The following is a 17780-nucleotide window of genomic DNA, read 5'->3' on the forward strand; positions in this document are numbered from 1 at the left end:
TTTTTTTAAAGGGTGGCTATTTAAAGAATCTCAAATATAAAATATATTTTGATTTGTGTAACACTTTTTTTGTTACTACATGATTCCATATGTGTTATTTCATAGTTTTGATGTCTTCACTATTATTCTACAACATAAAAAAATTGTAATGAGTAGGTGTGTCCAAACCTTTGACTGGTAGAGCACATATCAATCAATGCAAAGATGAATTCTTTTTACTAAAACCAGTTTTCACCTCAGTCCAACAAAATGTTTAATTTCTAATTTCACAGAAAGTCATACCATGTAGTAGCCTAATACTTTGGGAGTCTGGTATGACGTACACCTACACACACCTAAACAAAACTGCTTAAAAAATCAAAATATGTTTAAGGAATGGTCAATAGGTTTATGACCATATTAAAGCACTGTCCTGTATTCACATTATGATTCTCTGGTTCAATATAAGAACCTCTTTCTCAAGAAAATAAACCCAGATATATGATACACTCCACCCTATGGAAGGCAATTGGGTTTGAACAAAGCACCATATTATTTCAACATATTCTACAGACTACACATTTTATCATCATCCATCTACAGCCCTAGTTAACTGTACTACAACATGATATACCATGACAAACATTATAGAAGGACGGAGTTGCTAGCATTAGGTCAACCGTATGTGGTATATTAATGTGGTCTTCTATGTGTATCAGGATGTGCACTATGCATGCTTTCTATCATTGCTTTTAGCTTGGCGTAAGGCCAAGACCATAGGTGTCCAGAAAGGCGGATAACAAATCAAACGTATTAGTGAGTGTATTAGCTGTGTTAAGATTTAGGCTGGGTCTTAGTGGGCTGTTATTTGAGTTTTAGCCACAGTAGCTGCCTAGTGTTCCCAGAGACAGGAGCAAAGCAGGAGGACAGCCAGGCTGAACCCCAAAACCAGCAGAAGGACCAGGAGCAGGGGAACAGTCCGAGAGGGGCCTAGGAGGGAGGGCCTGGAGCGGGATGGTCGGGACCGTATGTACTGGTCCACTGAATCCCCCAGGCTGTAGCGTCTGGGGCAGTAGCCCAGGTCTCGACGGGCCTTCTCGATCTTGAAGGTGTGGCTCACTGCAATGTTCCTCACCTGGGAGGATGGAGAGAAGATTCAGGGAAATGGTAGCCAGGTACCTGACTGTTTCTGCATTCAACAAAGTTAATTGTCTTGGTTGTTAAGACAATGACCCGTTGGTTAAAGCAGAAACAGACTGCCACCCAACACCCATTTAAAGGAAATAGAGTTAAACAAGCTGTTTAGGAGAAGAGTGTTAGTGGTCTGTACTGTGCCCTTGTCTCTAGCCCCCACCTCCTTGCCAAGAAGGCAGCTTAAGAAACTCAACAGCACTACTCCACTCATGCCCAATTAGGGTGTACTGAGATGGGCATAGTGCTCAGTACTGCCTGGGAGGCAGGTTAGGAGCTCGGGAGCTTCAAGGGGGTTAGACTCCATGCTAATGGCTTTGAATAACCTCAGTTTACCAACATCCTGCCACCCCCTGTGTGACGGATGTCTCTCTGGTCCCTATATCCCCTTACCGCACAGAGGATACGATGTCTGCATGGAAAATACCTGTAGTGACAGAAGCTCTCAGACAAACCCGGTGGCTCAGTGTAACGTGTAACACAGAGATTCAGCAAATATACTATTGTCTCTTTGGGGAAAATCCATTTGAATTAAATCACTTTTTGACAGCACCCCTTTTGATGTGAATGAAACCTTCCATACATATTTGCCCATTGTAGAAGTGTTCAGAAAGGGACTTTTTGAACCTGAATGTCAAAACATTCAAGATATGAAAGTGCTCAAAGTTGACCCCTTTTGCATAGCCCACCATACCATGATACATCCATGTCTTCATCACTGGAAAATATAAATGGTTGAGATTGATACAGTGGGGAAAAAAAGTATTTAGTCAGCCACCGATTGTGCAAGTTCTCCCACTTAAAAAGATGAGAGAGGCCTGTAATTTTCATCATAGGTACACGTCAACTATGACAGACAAAATGAGAAAAATAAATCCAGAAAATCACATTGTAGGATTTTGAATGAATTTATTTGCAAATTATGGTGGAAAATAAGTATTTGGTCAATAACAAAAGTTTCTCAATACTTTGTTATATACCCTTTGTTGGCAATGACACAGGTCAAACGTTTTCTGTAAGTCTTCACAAGGTTTTCACACACTGTTGCTGTTATTTTGGCCCATTCCTCCATACAGATCTCCTCTAGAGCAGTGATGTTTTGGGGCTGTCGCTGGGCAACACGGACTTTCAACTCCCTCCAAAGATTTTCTATGGGGTTGAGATCTGGAGACTGGCTAGGCCACTCCAGGACCTTGAAATGCTTCTTACGAAGCCACTCCTTCGTTGCCCGGGCAGTGTGTTTGGGATCATTGTCATGCTGAAAGACCCAGCCACGTTTCATCTTCAATGCCCTTGCTGATGGAAGGAGGTTTTCACTCAAAATCTCACGATACATGGCCCCATTCATTCTTTCCTTTACACTGATCAGTCGTCCTGGTCCCTTTGCAGAAAAACAGCCCCAAAGCATGATGTTTCCACCCCCATGCTTCACAGTAGGTATGGTGTTCTTTGGATGCAACTCAGCATTCTTTGTCCTCCAAACACGACGAGTTGAGTTTTTACCAAAAAGTTATATTTTGGTTTCATCTGACCATATGACATTCTCCCAATCCTCTTCTGGATCATCCAAATGCACTCTAGCAAACTTCAGACGTGCCTGGACATGTACTGGCTTAAGCAGGGGGACACGTCTGGCACTGCAGGATTTGAGTCCCTGGCAGCGTAGTGTGTTACTGATGGTAGGCTTTGTTACTTTGGTCCCAGCTCTCTGCAGGTCATTCACTAGGTCCCCCCGTGTGGTTCTGGGATTTTTGCTCACCGTTCTTGTGATCATTTTGACCCCACGGGGTGAGATCTTGCGTGGAGCCCCAGATCGAGGGAGATCATCAGTGGTCTTGTATGTCTTCCATTTCCTAATAATTGCTCCCACAGTTGATTTCTTCAAACCAAGCTGCTTACCTATTGCAGATTCAGTCTTCCCAGCCTGGTGCAGGTCTACAATTTTGTTTCTGGTGTCCTTTGACAGCTCTTTGGTCTTGGCCATAGTGGAGTTTGGAGTGTGACTGTTTGAGGTTGTGGACAGGTGTCTTTTATACTGATAACAAGTTTAAACAGGTGCCATTAATACAGGTAACGAGTGGAGGACAGAGGAGCCTCTTAAACAAGAAGTTACAGGTCTGTGAGAGCCAGAAATCTTGCTTGTTTGTAGGTGACCAAATACTTATTTTCCACCATAATTTGCAAATAAATTCATTAAAAATCCTACAATGTGATTTTCTGGAAAAAAAATTCTCAATTTGTCTGTCATAGTTGACGTGTACCTATGATGAAAATTACAGGCATCTCTCATCTTTTTAAGTGGGAGAACTTGCACAATTGGTGGCTGACTAAATACTTTTTTTCCCCACTGTATAATTTAAAAGCTTATGAACAGGGTTTCAAACTATTTAATAATTTCTTGAAAAAATAGTTTTTTAATAAAGATGGTACTTTTTAACCATTAACGTAAATTGTCTAAGAATGCGTAAACTTCAATTATTTTTATATTTGCATATGTTGTGGTTTAGACCCTATTTTACATAATCTGAGGTTTTTGTGTTGTGCCCACTGTTGGTTGAGACACATGCTCGTGAATACAGGGTGGGTGTCATGTTTTGGCTGATAGATTTCAATTTTCAAATGGTACCACAAAGATGGTTGGAGGTCCAGACATAAGAGAATTTTCAATTTAATTGTCATTTCAATGGTGTACCAGATCAATTGCAGTGGTCCATTGCAAGGGATAGGTCCATTCTATGAATTCTATCTGAAGGGATAGGTCCATTCTATGAATTATATTTATATGATTGAAATGACACCCACCTTTTTATTCAAGAGTATATTGTGTCTTAACTGATGGTGGGCACAAGACTAAAACCTCAGATGAGGTTATAAATAGGGTCTAAGCTACAACATATGCAAATATGAAAAAATGATTTGTTTTGATTAAAAACTATATAAACCGTTTATATTTTCCAGTGATGAAGACATTGATGTCTCATGGTATGGTGGGGTATGCAAAAGGACTCAACTTTGAGCACTTTTACACTATATATACAAAGGTATGTGGACACCCCTTCAAATTAGTGGATTCGGCTATTTCAGCCACACCCGTTGCTGACAGGTGTATAAAATCGAGCACACAGCCTTGCAATCTCCATAGACAAACATTGGCAGTAGAATGGCCTTACTGAAGAGCTCAGTGACTTTCAACGTGGCACTGTCAAAGGATGCCACCTTTCCAATAAGTCAGTTCGTCAAATTTCTGCCCTGCTAGAGCTTCCCTGGTCAACTGTAAGTACTGTTAGTGTGAAGTGGAAACGTCTAGGAACAACAACGGCTCAGCCGCGAAGTGGTAGGCCACACAAGCTCACAGAACGGGATCACTGAGTGCTGAAGGGTGTAGCGCGTAAAAATTGTCTGTCCTCGGTTGCAACACTCACTATCGTGTTCCAAACTGCCTCTGGAAGCAACGTCAGCACTATAACTATTCGTCGGGAATTTCATGAAATGGGTTTCCATGGCCGAGCAGCCGCACACAAGCCTAAGATCACAATGCGCAATGCCAAGCGTCGGCTGGAGTGGTGTAAAGCTCGCCGCTATTGGACTCTGGGGCAGTGGAAACGCGTTCTCTGGAGTGATGAATCACGCTTCACCATCTGGCAGTCCAAAGGACGAATCTGGGTTTGGCGGATGCCAGAAGAACGCTACCTGCCCCAATGCATAGTGACAAATGTAAAGTTTGGTGGAGGAGGAATAATGGTCTGGGGCTGTTTTTCATGGTTTGGGCTAGGCCCCTTAGTTCCAGTGAAGGGAAATCTTAACGCTACAGCATACAATGACATTCTAGACGATTCTGTGCTTCCAACTTTGTGGCAACAGTTTGGGGAGGGGCCTTTCCTGTTTCAGCATGACAATGCCCCCGTGCACAAAGCAAGGTCCATACAGAAATGGTTTGTCGAGATCGGTGTGGAAGAACTTGACTGGCCTGCACAGAGCCCTGACCTCAATCCCATTGAACACCTTTGGGATGAATTGGAACGCCGACTGCGAGCCAGGCCTAATTGCCCAACATCAGCATCCAACCTCACTAATGCTCTTGTGGCTGAATGGAAGCAAGTCCCCACAGCAATGTTCCAATGTTACTTTTGGTCATGTCGTGTATCTCTTGAATATGTTGGCATTCAGGTCTAAAAAGTCACTTTCTGACCACTTCTTCCATGGGCAAACGTATGGAAAGTTTTGTTTAAAACAAAAGGAATGCTGTCAAAAAATGATTGAATTCAAATGGATTTACCCTTTAGAGACTTAGCATGTATGTCTCTCTGTACACCTGTCTGTCTCTGACGGACCACTGACTGCTGTCTCTTGTTAGCCCAGCAACAGGACCATTGAGCAGAGTAGTGATGTTGTCCAGTAATGGTTCAGGTTAGGAGATAACCCTAAAGCATGGGAGCCAGTTGGAATTGAGCCTGCACTGAGGTCAGTTCCTGTGTCCCCAGTGTTGAACTTCCACAGATCTAGGATCAGATTACCTTACCGTAAGTCACAGACAATCCTAGGTGGAGGAAAATAATGTCTGAGCCTGGTTCAGTGATTAGGGGGCAACTTCTCCCTACTCCATCCCACCCTTCCAAGAGAAATACACACAGCAGGCTAATATTTTTTTCACAGGACAATTATCGATCTCCCGGTGGCAGCCGCCAGAATGTCTGACTGAAGCAGCTCCTGGACCAGCAGCCCTGTGGGCACGGCTTTGGTTTCTGTCTCATCACACATTCATGAAGTAATGCCTTCCTGGGTACGACAGATAGCAGCTCCTACTACAAACAGCTCCTCGGGCCCTCCTCAGTGCCAGGGCAGCATGTATGCAATACTACTGCCATCAGTCACCTTCTCCATACATGGCTGCTTTCCATTCCAAAAACGTATCTCCTACCTTCATTTCTACCTCCTTTTATAGACCTTGAAAGGCCTGAGATGTGTGGCATCAGACCTGGGTTCAAATACTATTTCAACTATCTCAGTTACTTTCACATACATTCGAAGTAAGTATTCAGATATATTTTATTTGAAAAGACAGGTAATTTAACATTTTAATGTATTTGAAAATACACAAGTGTATAAAACATTAGGAACACCTTCCTAATTATTGCCCTTTTACCCTCAGAACAGCCTCAATTCATCGGGGCATGGACTACAAGGTGTCAAAAGCGTTCCACAGGAATGCTGGCCCATGTTGACTCCAATGCTTCCCACAGTTGTGTCAAGTTGGCTGGATGTCCTTTGGGTGGTGGACCATTCTTGGTACACACGGGAAACTATTGAGCGTGAAAAACCCAACAGTGTTGCAGTTCTTGACACACTTAAATCGGTGCGGCTGGCACCTACTACCATACCCCCCCGTTCAAATCTTTTGTCTTGCCCATTCACCCTCTGAACGGCATACATACACAATACATGTCTCAATTATCTCAAGGCTTTAAAATCCTTCTTTAACCTGTCACGCCCTGACTCTGGGGACTCTTATTTGTTGAGTCAGGGTGTGATTGTCTATGTTGTGTTGTTCTATGTTATAGGTTCTAGAATGGGTATTTCTATGTTGGCCGGTGTGGTTCCCAATCAGAGGCAGCTGTCGCTCGTTGTCTCTGATTGGGGACCATACTTAGGCAGCCTATTGGCACTAGCGGGTTGTGGGATCTTGTTCCGTGAAAGGTATGTTGTTTGTGTCTACCTTGGACTTCACGTTTCGTTTCGTTTATTGTTTTGTCGTTGTGTTTATTAAGTTTAAATAAACATGTATGCATATCACGCTGCGCCTTGGTCTGACCCGTCGATGAACGAACGTGACACATGTCCAAATGCAGAATTGTAGCACTTTAGCAAGTATTTATTAATATAAAAATTTATTGAATTTTCCATGTGGTCTATATTAAAGGGCACTTCATTTAATATAAAAGGAAGTCCAATTTGTGCACAATTTCTACTTAAAATATCAAAGGCACTCATTTTGTGGAACGACCTTGCCACCGTGGCCCAGTGGGGTTCTGACACCGTGGCCCAGTGGGGTTCTGACTGAGACATGTCACCATGACCCAGAATGCAACACTTCAGAACTTTAGAACTCAAACAGAGTGAAAGGTCTAAGTAAATGCTTGGGAAAATTCTAAATGTTCTCCCTTCCGTGTGTTTACTTTTTGTATCGAGCATGTGACAGGAAAGAGACTCTTAGACTGTTACACTTAATTAATACACTGAATATATGCAACACTGGAAAACATGGCATATTTCTCAACAACGTTTTCTTGCAAGTGTGGTGAGGAAGGTTGGTCCTCACATCAGTGCTTGGCTGCAATGTAAAACAGCTTAGGAGAAAGGAGGAAAGGAGAAGAAAGTGTAGAAAGGAGGAGTTAAAATGGGAAGTGAGAAGAGGGGTTAGGTGTAGAAAGTGCTATGAAGGTAGGTAGGTAAGTAGGTAGGTAGGCAGGCAGGTACATGTAGATAGGTAGGTAGATAGGTACAGTAGATACGTAGGTAAGTAGTAGATAGGTACTGTAGATACATAGCTGCATGCTTACCTCATTTCTGGTGAAGAGCAGAGGGATCTCCACTATTGGCCTCAGAGCCAGGTGTAAACATTCCATCAGAATGGCTGTGAAATACACACCTCGGATGAGGAAGGAAGACAGCAGTGTGGCAAGTCTGAGCTATGAGCAGCGTACTATTACAACAGTTTGACAAGTATGAAACTGGTGTGTATCCTGACAGAGTGTGGCTGGTGTTGGGCATGATCAGCGTACTGTTACAGCAGTGTGGGTATTTGTGTGCTTGCGTGTGTGTGTGTGCATGCGTGCCCGTTTGTGTCTCCTACCTGCTGTATAGACCAGTGAGACAGGCAGGTGTATCAACGGTCGGCTGTACCCCAGCTTCTCAAACTAGAGAGGAGGGGAAAGACAGAGAGGATATCAAAGACCAAGACAAGATCAACTATATGTGTTAATCACCCAAAGAATATATAGAGTTACTCACCAGTGGTGTTAACCATTCAAACAGGTTGACAGATTCCCCATCATTGATGAAGTAGGCCTGTCCACTCTGGGGGAGAAAGGTTGATATTACTATGTATACACACACCCTCTCCCATCCCCTCCAAACACACACACACACACACCCTCTACCCCAAACACACACACACACCCTCCCCCCAAACACACACACACACACACACCCTCCCCCCAAACACACACACACCCTCCCCCAAAACACACACACACACAGTCCTAAATATGTACAATGTGTACAAATGCCAACTGAAGGTAGAACAAAGAAGTGGTCTATAGTATAAATCAAATTATAGATCATGTAATAACAGTCCTTTGTAAAGTCTTCCTTTAGTGCTCCGATGGAGATGGTGAGTAGTAGTAAACTCACAGCCACACAGTTCCTCTTGGATGTGAGGCTTTCGGCAGCCAGTACGTGGGCCAACACCAGGTTGTCCACATGGACCCAGTTCATCTTGGCCTGGCGGTTCCCAAAGCTGAAACTGAACAACCGCCGCTCCACATTCACCTGGGGAGAGAGAGAAAGAGAAGTGGAGAGAGAGAGAGGGAGGGAGGGTGGGGGCGGGATAATCTGACTGAATTCAGGTTAGACTGTATTGTTGTGCTGAGAGTATGTCTGTTCTCATGTGAGTGTGTTTGTGGTTGTGTACGTGTGTCAGGGCATGCATGGGTTCGTGTGTGTACAATGGTCTGACAGTGAGTGAGGGGAGAGGTAAACTGTATTAGGGGAAGAAAGATTAAAGAGCCTCTAAGCAGCTTGCCCCATAGTGAACCGAGAACCGCAGCATCCCAGCCCTGTTCTACCCAGCCCAGCTTCCCTTCATTCTCCCCAGGGGAGAGAGAGAGGGGTGAAACAGGATACCTTAAGATGATCCATTAATAATATATCCTCACCAGGTACACATTCTGCCAGCCAAGGATCTAAACCCTAACAATGTACTGGCAGAGAACCCCTATACCCAATAGAAGGGCAATGAGACTGGGCTGTCATTTTATTGTGCCACCCACACAATTAAATAGTACACAGATATTTATCTCTATGGTGCCGCTATCTTGAATGGAAAGTGACAAATCAGGTGGAATGAAGGGCTATGTCAGTTATTTTCATTGTGATTCTATGTGGTAGTTAGGTGGACGTACACTCACCATAACCCTGTGTAGGTGTCGTCTCTCCTCTGGCCCGTAGATGCCTGAGGGTCTCAGGACACAGGTCCGCAAGAGACCCCCACCTTTACAGGAGAGAATGGCATTGAATAATGATTTTTTTGGGGCAACACTGAAAGTTTGTTACAAATGAGTTACTCCACTGTGTAATTACTTGTAATTGAGTGTAGAAATGTAAATTCCATGTCACTGCAAAATAGTGTACTGTGCAAATGTATGTAGGTTATTGTAATACTGTATGTAGGTAGTAGTAATAGCTCATCAACGTATATAATATGCTAACCTTTGCTTCAACCTGAACCAAGCTTCCAGTGTTAATATATTTCCTCTACATCCCCTCTTAATAAATGCATGAATGGTCCAGTAGGGTATATAATGACATAGCGCCATGCTCCTAGCTTAATTTAAAGTTGCACTATGCAGAAATCCACTCTGCCATTTCCTGGTTGCTAAAACTCGAATAGTTCGCGTAATTTCAGTTTATGTGACCAAATAAGATAGTGTAGTGTAGAGAATCATTGTACCATCTAAACCGCTGTGAAATATATTTTCCATAACCAAAAATATTGTTGTTTCAGCTGTTTGACCAAAGTAAAAGATGCAAAAACAAAACTTAAGAACAGGAAGCATAAAAATAGCGCACATAAAACAGCTCTAGAAATCACTGGAATCACACTAATGTAGTAAGATCATTCCTACACACCTTTGAGAGAGATGAACTGTACATGGGTTTACATTAATGGGTTCATTGTGTGTGTGTGTGTGTGTGTGTGTGTGTGTATATCAATGTCTCCTGTGATTCTGACTGTCAGTTTTACAGTAAGTATGTACACTACCAGTCAAAAGTTTGGACACACCTACTAATTCAAGGGTTTTTCTATATTTTTACTATTTTCTACATTGTAGAATAATAGTGAAGACATCAAAACTATGAAATAACACATATGGAATCATGTAGTAACCAAAAAAGTGTTAAACAAATATTATATTTGAGATTCTTCAAATAGCCACCCTTTGCCTTGATGACAGCTTTGCACACTCTTGGCATTCTCTCAATCAGCTTCATGGGGTAGTCACCTGGAATGCATTTCAATTAACAGGTGTGCCTTGTTAAAAGTTAATTTGTGGAATTTACTTCCATCTTAATGCGTTTGAGCCAATCAGTTGTGTTGTGACAAGGTAGGGGGGGTATACAGAAGATAGCCCTATTTGGTAAAAGACCAAGTCCATATTATGGCAAGAACAGCTCAAATAAGCAAAGAGAAACGACAGTCCATCATTACTTTAAGACATGAAGGTCAGTCAATACGGAACATTTCAAGAACTTTGAAAGTGTCTTCAAATGCAGTCGCAAAAAACATCAAGCGCTATGATGAAACTGTCTCTCATGAGGACCGCCACAGGAATGGAAGACCTAGAGTTACCTCTGCTGCAGTGGATAAGTTCATTAGAGTTACCAGCCTCAGAAATTGCAGCCCAAATAAATGCTTCACAGAGTTCAAGTAACATACACATCTCAACATCAACTGTTCAGAAGGGACTGTGTGAATCAGGCCTTCATGGTTGTATTGCTGCAAAGAAACCACTACTAAAGCACACCAATAAGAAGAAGAGACCAGTTTCTTGGGCCAAGAAACACGAGCAATGGACATTAGGCCAGTGGAAATGTGTCCTTTGGTCTGGAGTCCAAATTTGAGATTTTTGGTTAAAACTGCCATGTCTTTGTGAGACGCAGTGTGGGTGAACGGATGATCTCCACATGTGTATTTCCCACCTTAAAGCACGGAGGAGGAGCTTTTATGGTGTGGGGGTGCTTTGCTGGTGACATTGTCTGTGATTTATTTAGAAGTCAAGGCACACTTAACCAGCATGGCTACCACAGCATTCTGCAGCGATACGCCATCCCATTTGGTTTGGGCTTAGTGGGACTATCATTTGTTTTTCAACAGGACAATGACCCAACACACCTCCAGGCAGTGTAAGGGCTATTTTACCAAGAAGAAGAGTGATGGAGTGCTGCATCAGATGACCTGGCCTCGACAATCCCCCGACCTCAACCCAATTGAGATGGTTTGGAATGAGTCTGACGGCAGAGTGAAGGAAAAGCAGCCAACAATTGCTCAGCATATGTGGGAACTCCTTCAAGACTGAACTCCTTCAAGGTGAAGCTGGTTGAGAGAATGCCAAGAGTGTGCAAAGCTGTCATCAAGGCTCAAGGGTGACTATTTGAAGAATCTCAAATCTCAAATATATTTTGATTTGTTTAACACTTTTTTGGTAACTACATGATTCCATGTGTTATTTCATAGTTTTGATGTCTTCACTATTATTCTACAATGTAAAAAATTGTAAAAATAAATAAAAACCCTTGAATGAGTAGGTGTGTCCAAACTTTTGACTGGTACTATACGTGACGTGTGTCTGTGATGCATGTCTGTAGTGCATGTCTTGTACTGCTGCTACTAGCTGTGTTTGTCTGTGTGTGTAAGTACATCCCTATGTGTGTGTTTGAGACAAAACGGTGTCGGGTGAACACTGCTCTCCAGTCTCAAGTGGCATTGGGCTTTCCAGCTCTAAATGTAACTAGTGTCAGCAGGTCCAGTTGGATTAGGTTGCACGCACATGGAAAGCTTGGTTTCCATGCCAACCTCAGTCACACACACACACACACACACACACACAGCATCTATTCATACACACTGAGAACCATAAGACAATGTCAATTAACTGAACACTCAATTTCCATTTGAGGATATCATGGATGTCTTGATGCTATAAGTAACCCTCATCCTATCACCTCAAAACCATGCCAGACAAAGTCACAGTTTCTCTCCCATAGAAATATAATTATATTAATAGATCCAATACTGCATATCTTTATTCTATTTCTAGGGTCTCTCCTACCTTTGAGTGAGCGTCCATTGGCTGTTAGGACCATCTGGTCAGAGATAGATTTGGTCCTGGAGTAGTGGTCTATGTGCTGGGACAGGAGAACGCATCATATCCATTCATATCAATAAATGTTTTCTATTATTTCCTAAGAGAGAGCCATCAGAGGACCTATTTATTGTTACTGCTGCGGCTGAGGAAAGTACATGTAACTGTCAGAATAAAGGAAACACTTGAGTAAATGAGTTTTACAAAGTATATTGAAAGCAGGTGCTTCCATACAGGTATGGTTCCTGAGTTAATTAAGCTATTAACATCATGCTTAGGGTACTGTATAAAAATGCAGAGTTGTTTTTGATGGCACTCTCAGACTGAAGTATGTAGCGAATGATAGAGCAGAGGAAGAATTCAGTTTGAGTCATCAGGCAAGCGTTTTCCACCACCATCAACAAAACACCAAAAGATGGAATTTCTCGTGGAAGAATGGTGTCGCATCCCTCCAATAGAGTTCCAGACACTTGTAGAATCTATTCCAAGGCGCATTGAAGCTGTTCTGGCAGCTATTGATGGCCCAACGCCCTATTAATTAAGACATTTTTATGTTGGCGTTTCCTTTATTTGGGCAGTTACCTGTATGTCCTTCAGAAGGGGTTGCAAGATAGATGCATGTCAGAGGCGTGACACGCATACTGTACACAACACACACACTCACTCTCTCTCACACACACCACGCCAGTCTCAGGTTGACAGGCTTTGAGCCTCTAAGCTATCCTAAACTGTGTAACTCTATTCATGAGGGCCTTCTACAGTCATGCACAGCCAAGTAAGCTGGAAGGAGCAGCTCTGGTGGAAGATTACATTCATGAGCTTCCTTTATTATCCTGGTTTTGGATGTCATGTACACCATGTCAGCTTCAATCTCAAGGCTTACTGTAAAACATCACATTGCAAAGGTGCCCAGTCCTTTACCCAATAGTACCACATGAATATGAAAAGTCAACTATGAAAAAATATCATACATTCTATATGCACAGTAAGTTTAGTTTTCAGAGCAAACAATTATTCTAAACAGACACAGCAAAGCTAGCCTGGGTAAAGCAGACAGAATACTGCACTCACTAGCATTCAGTCTGGTTTACCCAGGCTACAGTAAAGCTGCTCCTCATGGGGACATCCTGTTCTTACTCACCATGTCCAGGGGCACACAGGGCAATGTGTCCTCGTCGCCCTCCTCTATGGGTTTGCCAGCAAACGTCACGTTGATCGTACTGGTGTAGACCAGCCTGGTGATACCCTTCTCCACACACACTGAAACCAGCACACACACAGACATGGTTATCATTGGGCCAAGTCGTTTCATTTTGAAGTCGTTGGATTGAAAGCACATTCTTATTTAGGAGTCTATTGAATTTTCTAAACCTGGGTCATCGGCATGACTCAAAAGCCTATTAGCCCACTGAGCTCAAGCCTAGTCAATAGCTCTGGGAGCTAATACAAGTCTTTAGGTCTCGGACAAAGAGACTGTTCTACACCACCTCCAACTACATTTAGCAGGCATTATATGGCTACTCATATATGGCTGTACCGTTACACTGCACCCCATTAGAAGCCCTTCAACAGGTCTCTTCCACTATTTCATCATAGGGGCCAAATGTTTACACATAATTTCGCAGGAGGGCCAAACATTTCCCACCTCCTAGAACGTCTTGGGCCTATATAAATTCAGTTACATACAGTATGTTGTGCAAAGATAATAATGTATGTAATGTAAAGAATGTGTTGTTAATCTAAATAATGATCTACCTGTCTGTGTGAGAGGGGAAGGTGATGAGTGTGACACACCGTGGTACAATAGTTGAAGAGTGAGGTGAGGAGGGAGGGGAGGAGGGAGGGGAGAAGGGAGGGGAGGAAGGCGGGGAGCTTGTTACCATTAATGACGTTATTCGTCCCTCCGACGTTGACCGACTCCACCTGCTCTTTCCTCAGCTGTGAGACACAGAACAGAATAACTTTTGAAAAGAACAATTTAACACTGTTTGTGTGGGAACTAATGTGTAATGACACCCTTTATAACGTCACTTCAAAAAGTTAGTAAATCTCCTGCTATATGACCACTACCTTCGGCCTGTCCTTACCCACCCAGCCAAACACCCAGACAAGCTTTCTAAGTTACATAATTATCTCCTAGCTGACTGTAAATATTTCAGAGCGAGGGAGAGAGACTCAGTATCAGGCAGTGTAGCCAGAGAGGGACTAGAGACACAGGTGATACTACAATGTGAACAGATGAGTTTCACTAACAAAGCCTGCATTCTATATGTTATGATTTATCCTACACTGGAATACATAGACAGGCATCAATTCCATCTCTGTCACACGCCACTCAAGTCGTTGCACTTAAGACAAAAAAATGTATATTCTCATGGCACATGTCTGGTGTGCGGTCCACATCCTTCATTCTTGGAACAGTGTTACGGGAGACCAGCAACTATGAGTGATAGTTTTTGAATTGTTTACATTCCCAGTCAGCTAAATTAATAAAGAAAGGAGAAGGGTTCAATTGTACCCTACATCTGTTCAGGCACTCACCTGCTCTGGGCCTGACATCCCATAGGAAGCGGTGTGGAATATACAGTCGACCCCCTCACAGATCTTATACAGAGAATCATAGTCCCGGATGTCGCTCTGCAAGGGGAGAAAATCAGTACTATGAAAGACAATAATATGCAGTGTTTATTCCTCTTCCCTATGACTGTACTTAACTGTTATACAGTATGTAATGTAACAGCATGATAAACCATCGGACTCAACTGTCTCATGTTAGAAACAATCAACCCTTTGTTTTATTCATATTAGAAAGAGCGGCTCTGATATGAGTGTCAGAAAACATTTGACACAATTCATCCAGTGTGCTATGGAGCTCTCCGCCTTCTTTTCACAGTGAACTATCTTGTTGGGTAAGATGACAGCTTGAACATATAATACATGGTATGTCCATAAATTAGCCAATGATTAGTAAGTACAATTAAGGTAAAGTGCCATGAAGGCTGCACCTGAAACCTGAATCAGAGCTCCGCCCCCTTCTGTCCTAGTCAACACCTGGTGCCCTCAACGAGATCACTTACCTGTGTCTTTATACCTGAGCCAAGTATACCCAACCTTATTAGCCCTGTCTACCCTGGGGTATATGAGGAAAAATACTACACTAAAGAGACTTGAATTTCAATGTATCCCCCTGATAACATACAGTGTTCTCTCTCTTTACTTTTTCAATTAAGATCTTAACAAACCAAGTGGGGGAATTTCAAGCTAGTAATCATTTAGGTACAATGATTGAAAACAAAAGGAAAGCAACAAAACCCTGCAAAATCCAGGACTGGAGTTGCGTACCCCAACACCATTCCCGGGGTGAATCTTAATTTCCACTTAAGGAAAATGTTTACTTGTCATGCATTGATGACAGTGGGAAACTAAGTAAACATTTGAAAGTTGAAAGTTAGGATTTGCCCCGAAGCGACTAGTGTGTCTAGTCTACCTACCTGATGGAAGACAGTGCCGTCTGGAGTATCCCACGGTGGCTTGTGAAGGTCCAGCAGCACCACAGACACTCCCTGGCTGGCCAGAGCACTCCCCAGCCTCAACCCGAAATACCCTGCTCCCCCGGTCACCAGCACCCTGCCTGCCCCCGTCCCTGCCCCTCTCAAGGCCTGATCAGTCACTTCATCCAGGCAGGAGGCTGCACACTCTGGGCTTCTGCACCGGGCACCCACTGCTCCGTTGGCCCTGTGTCGGGTGGCTGGAGTTGGGGTCGAGGTTAGGTCGGGGGCTGGTCGGCTCACCAAGGACTGGAGCTGATGGTTGAGGTGGTGGTTGTGGAGGTGTCCATTGGCCTGTATACGGCACCCAGCACTGCCTGGGTCGGGCAGGGGGACACAGGAGTAGGGCAGCTGCTCCACCTGGCACAGAGAGCCTCCGTTGTCCTTCATACTGGGGCCACACAACTCCATTCAGACTCCTCTTGGGATAGATGAATTCAGAACCCTGTGAGTGACAGGGGGTTCAAATGGTATCATACCTCATCATGACAGCTATTCTCCATAAGATACATGGTAGCCACCTTCATCGGCTATAACTGATAGCATTTTCTTTGCCAATTAATGACCAGACTATAAAAAAATGAACTAAGAAATACTAATTCATTTGACAGTGTAATCAATAGAGTAAACTACAGGACTAAAACAAGTTTGACAATGTGTTAGTCTGTACAATGAGTCCTCGCGGAAACGCACTGTTGCGCTCGGCGCAGACATCACAGATGCAGACAGACACCATGTGCCATTGTGTATTCGAATGTCAAACTCTAGTTATTTTATCTTAAAAGTCACATACACATGAATACTAGTTCCGTGGTACTATATCCTCCACTATACTACACTGATGATTTCCTACGACAAATGTGCGTTAAAAGTATGGTTTTCTAACATTTACGCAAAGCCAAAATGCGCAGATTGTAAATGGTTTTTTTCTGTGCAATTATATTGCATATTTTACAACGGTCCTAAAATATACATACAATATCCCATCAACCTTATGAATAAACCAAAAGATAGGCCTACCCAGTGATGCGCGGATCTGGTTGCCACACTACTTTCCATTGTAAATTATGTCACTAAAAACTTCTTTGGTAAATAGGCCTACTTTACCTTTCAACGTACTGCCATATCCCTGCTTATGTCCATTGAGTACATATTATTAAAATACCCCCCCTTTTCTATTTTGACACCCCTCAGGTCCCTGCGATCTTCGCTGACAACCTTCGCCTGACAATCACTTGTGGCTTCACCTGGGACTTACCGTAGGGTCTGGATGAAACGCGCATGCCTCTGACTAAGATCATGTTTCACTGCGGCACAGGTACAAAATCAGCAAATCTACAGAATACCTATTTGTCATTCCTCCTCCTCAGACCTCGCCCCTCCCCTAGTCCTGTCTCAACCCTGCACTTCTCAAACCTCTCTAACTCCCATCCAACTCCCCAGCATCCTTGGGCAATTGCTGGCTCAGCTGCTTGCTTCTTGATGAAACGTTAACACTTCAAAGCTGCAATCAGCAGTTGAAACAATAACAAAGATTTTCCCGGCTCCTGTTTCAGTAAAAAGCTGAGGTTCGGGGCTGGAGAAATGTAACCACTCTCAAATTCATAGACAGAGCTATGGATACAAGGACTGATATCAACATTATAGTTTGATTATGTTTTGAGGCTATATAGTATTTGTTTACATCTACTTTGTTTACAAACATTGGGGTAAAACAAGCGTATATTTTGGGTTCTGATGGGGTACGATAGTTGAACTAAGCTCATGGGCCTACTTTACCTTTCAACGTACAGAAGCCATGAATTACAGGCAACATCCGCACTGAGCTAAAGGGTAGAGCTGCCGCTTTCAAGGAGTGGGACTCTAACCCAGACGCTTATAAGAAATCCCGCTATGCCCTCTGATGAACCATCAAACAGGC

At 43.1% G+C, this 17780-nt stretch overlaps 1 protein-coding gene across 1 annotated transcript; it reads right to left on the bottom strand.

The window, feature by feature from the left end:
- Positions 1-871: 871 nt before the first annotated feature.
- LOC311103377 (putative short-chain dehydrogenase/reductase family 42E member 2) lies at positions 872-16270 on the bottom strand (the record flags this gene model as incomplete). The annotated part of the gene is made up of 11 exons (XM_084144939.1): positions 872-1114; positions 7728-7801; positions 8021-8084; positions 8179-8244; positions 8581-8718; positions 9357-9439; positions 12279-12354; positions 13453-13571; positions 14192-14249; positions 14853-14948; positions 15803-16270. The coding sequence occupies 11 exons, from the start codon at positions 16268-16270 to the stop codon at positions 872-874; spliced, it is 1485 nt and encodes a 494-aa protein (XP_084001065.1).
- Positions 16271-17780: the final 1510 nt, after the last annotated feature.

This window comes from Coregonus lavaretus (genome assembly GCF_964263955.1).
Source record: "Coregonus lavaretus genome assembly, chromosome: 28".
NCBI classification, from domain to species: domain Eukaryota; kingdom Metazoa; phylum Chordata; class Actinopteri; order Salmoniformes; family Salmonidae; genus Coregonus; species Coregonus lavaretus.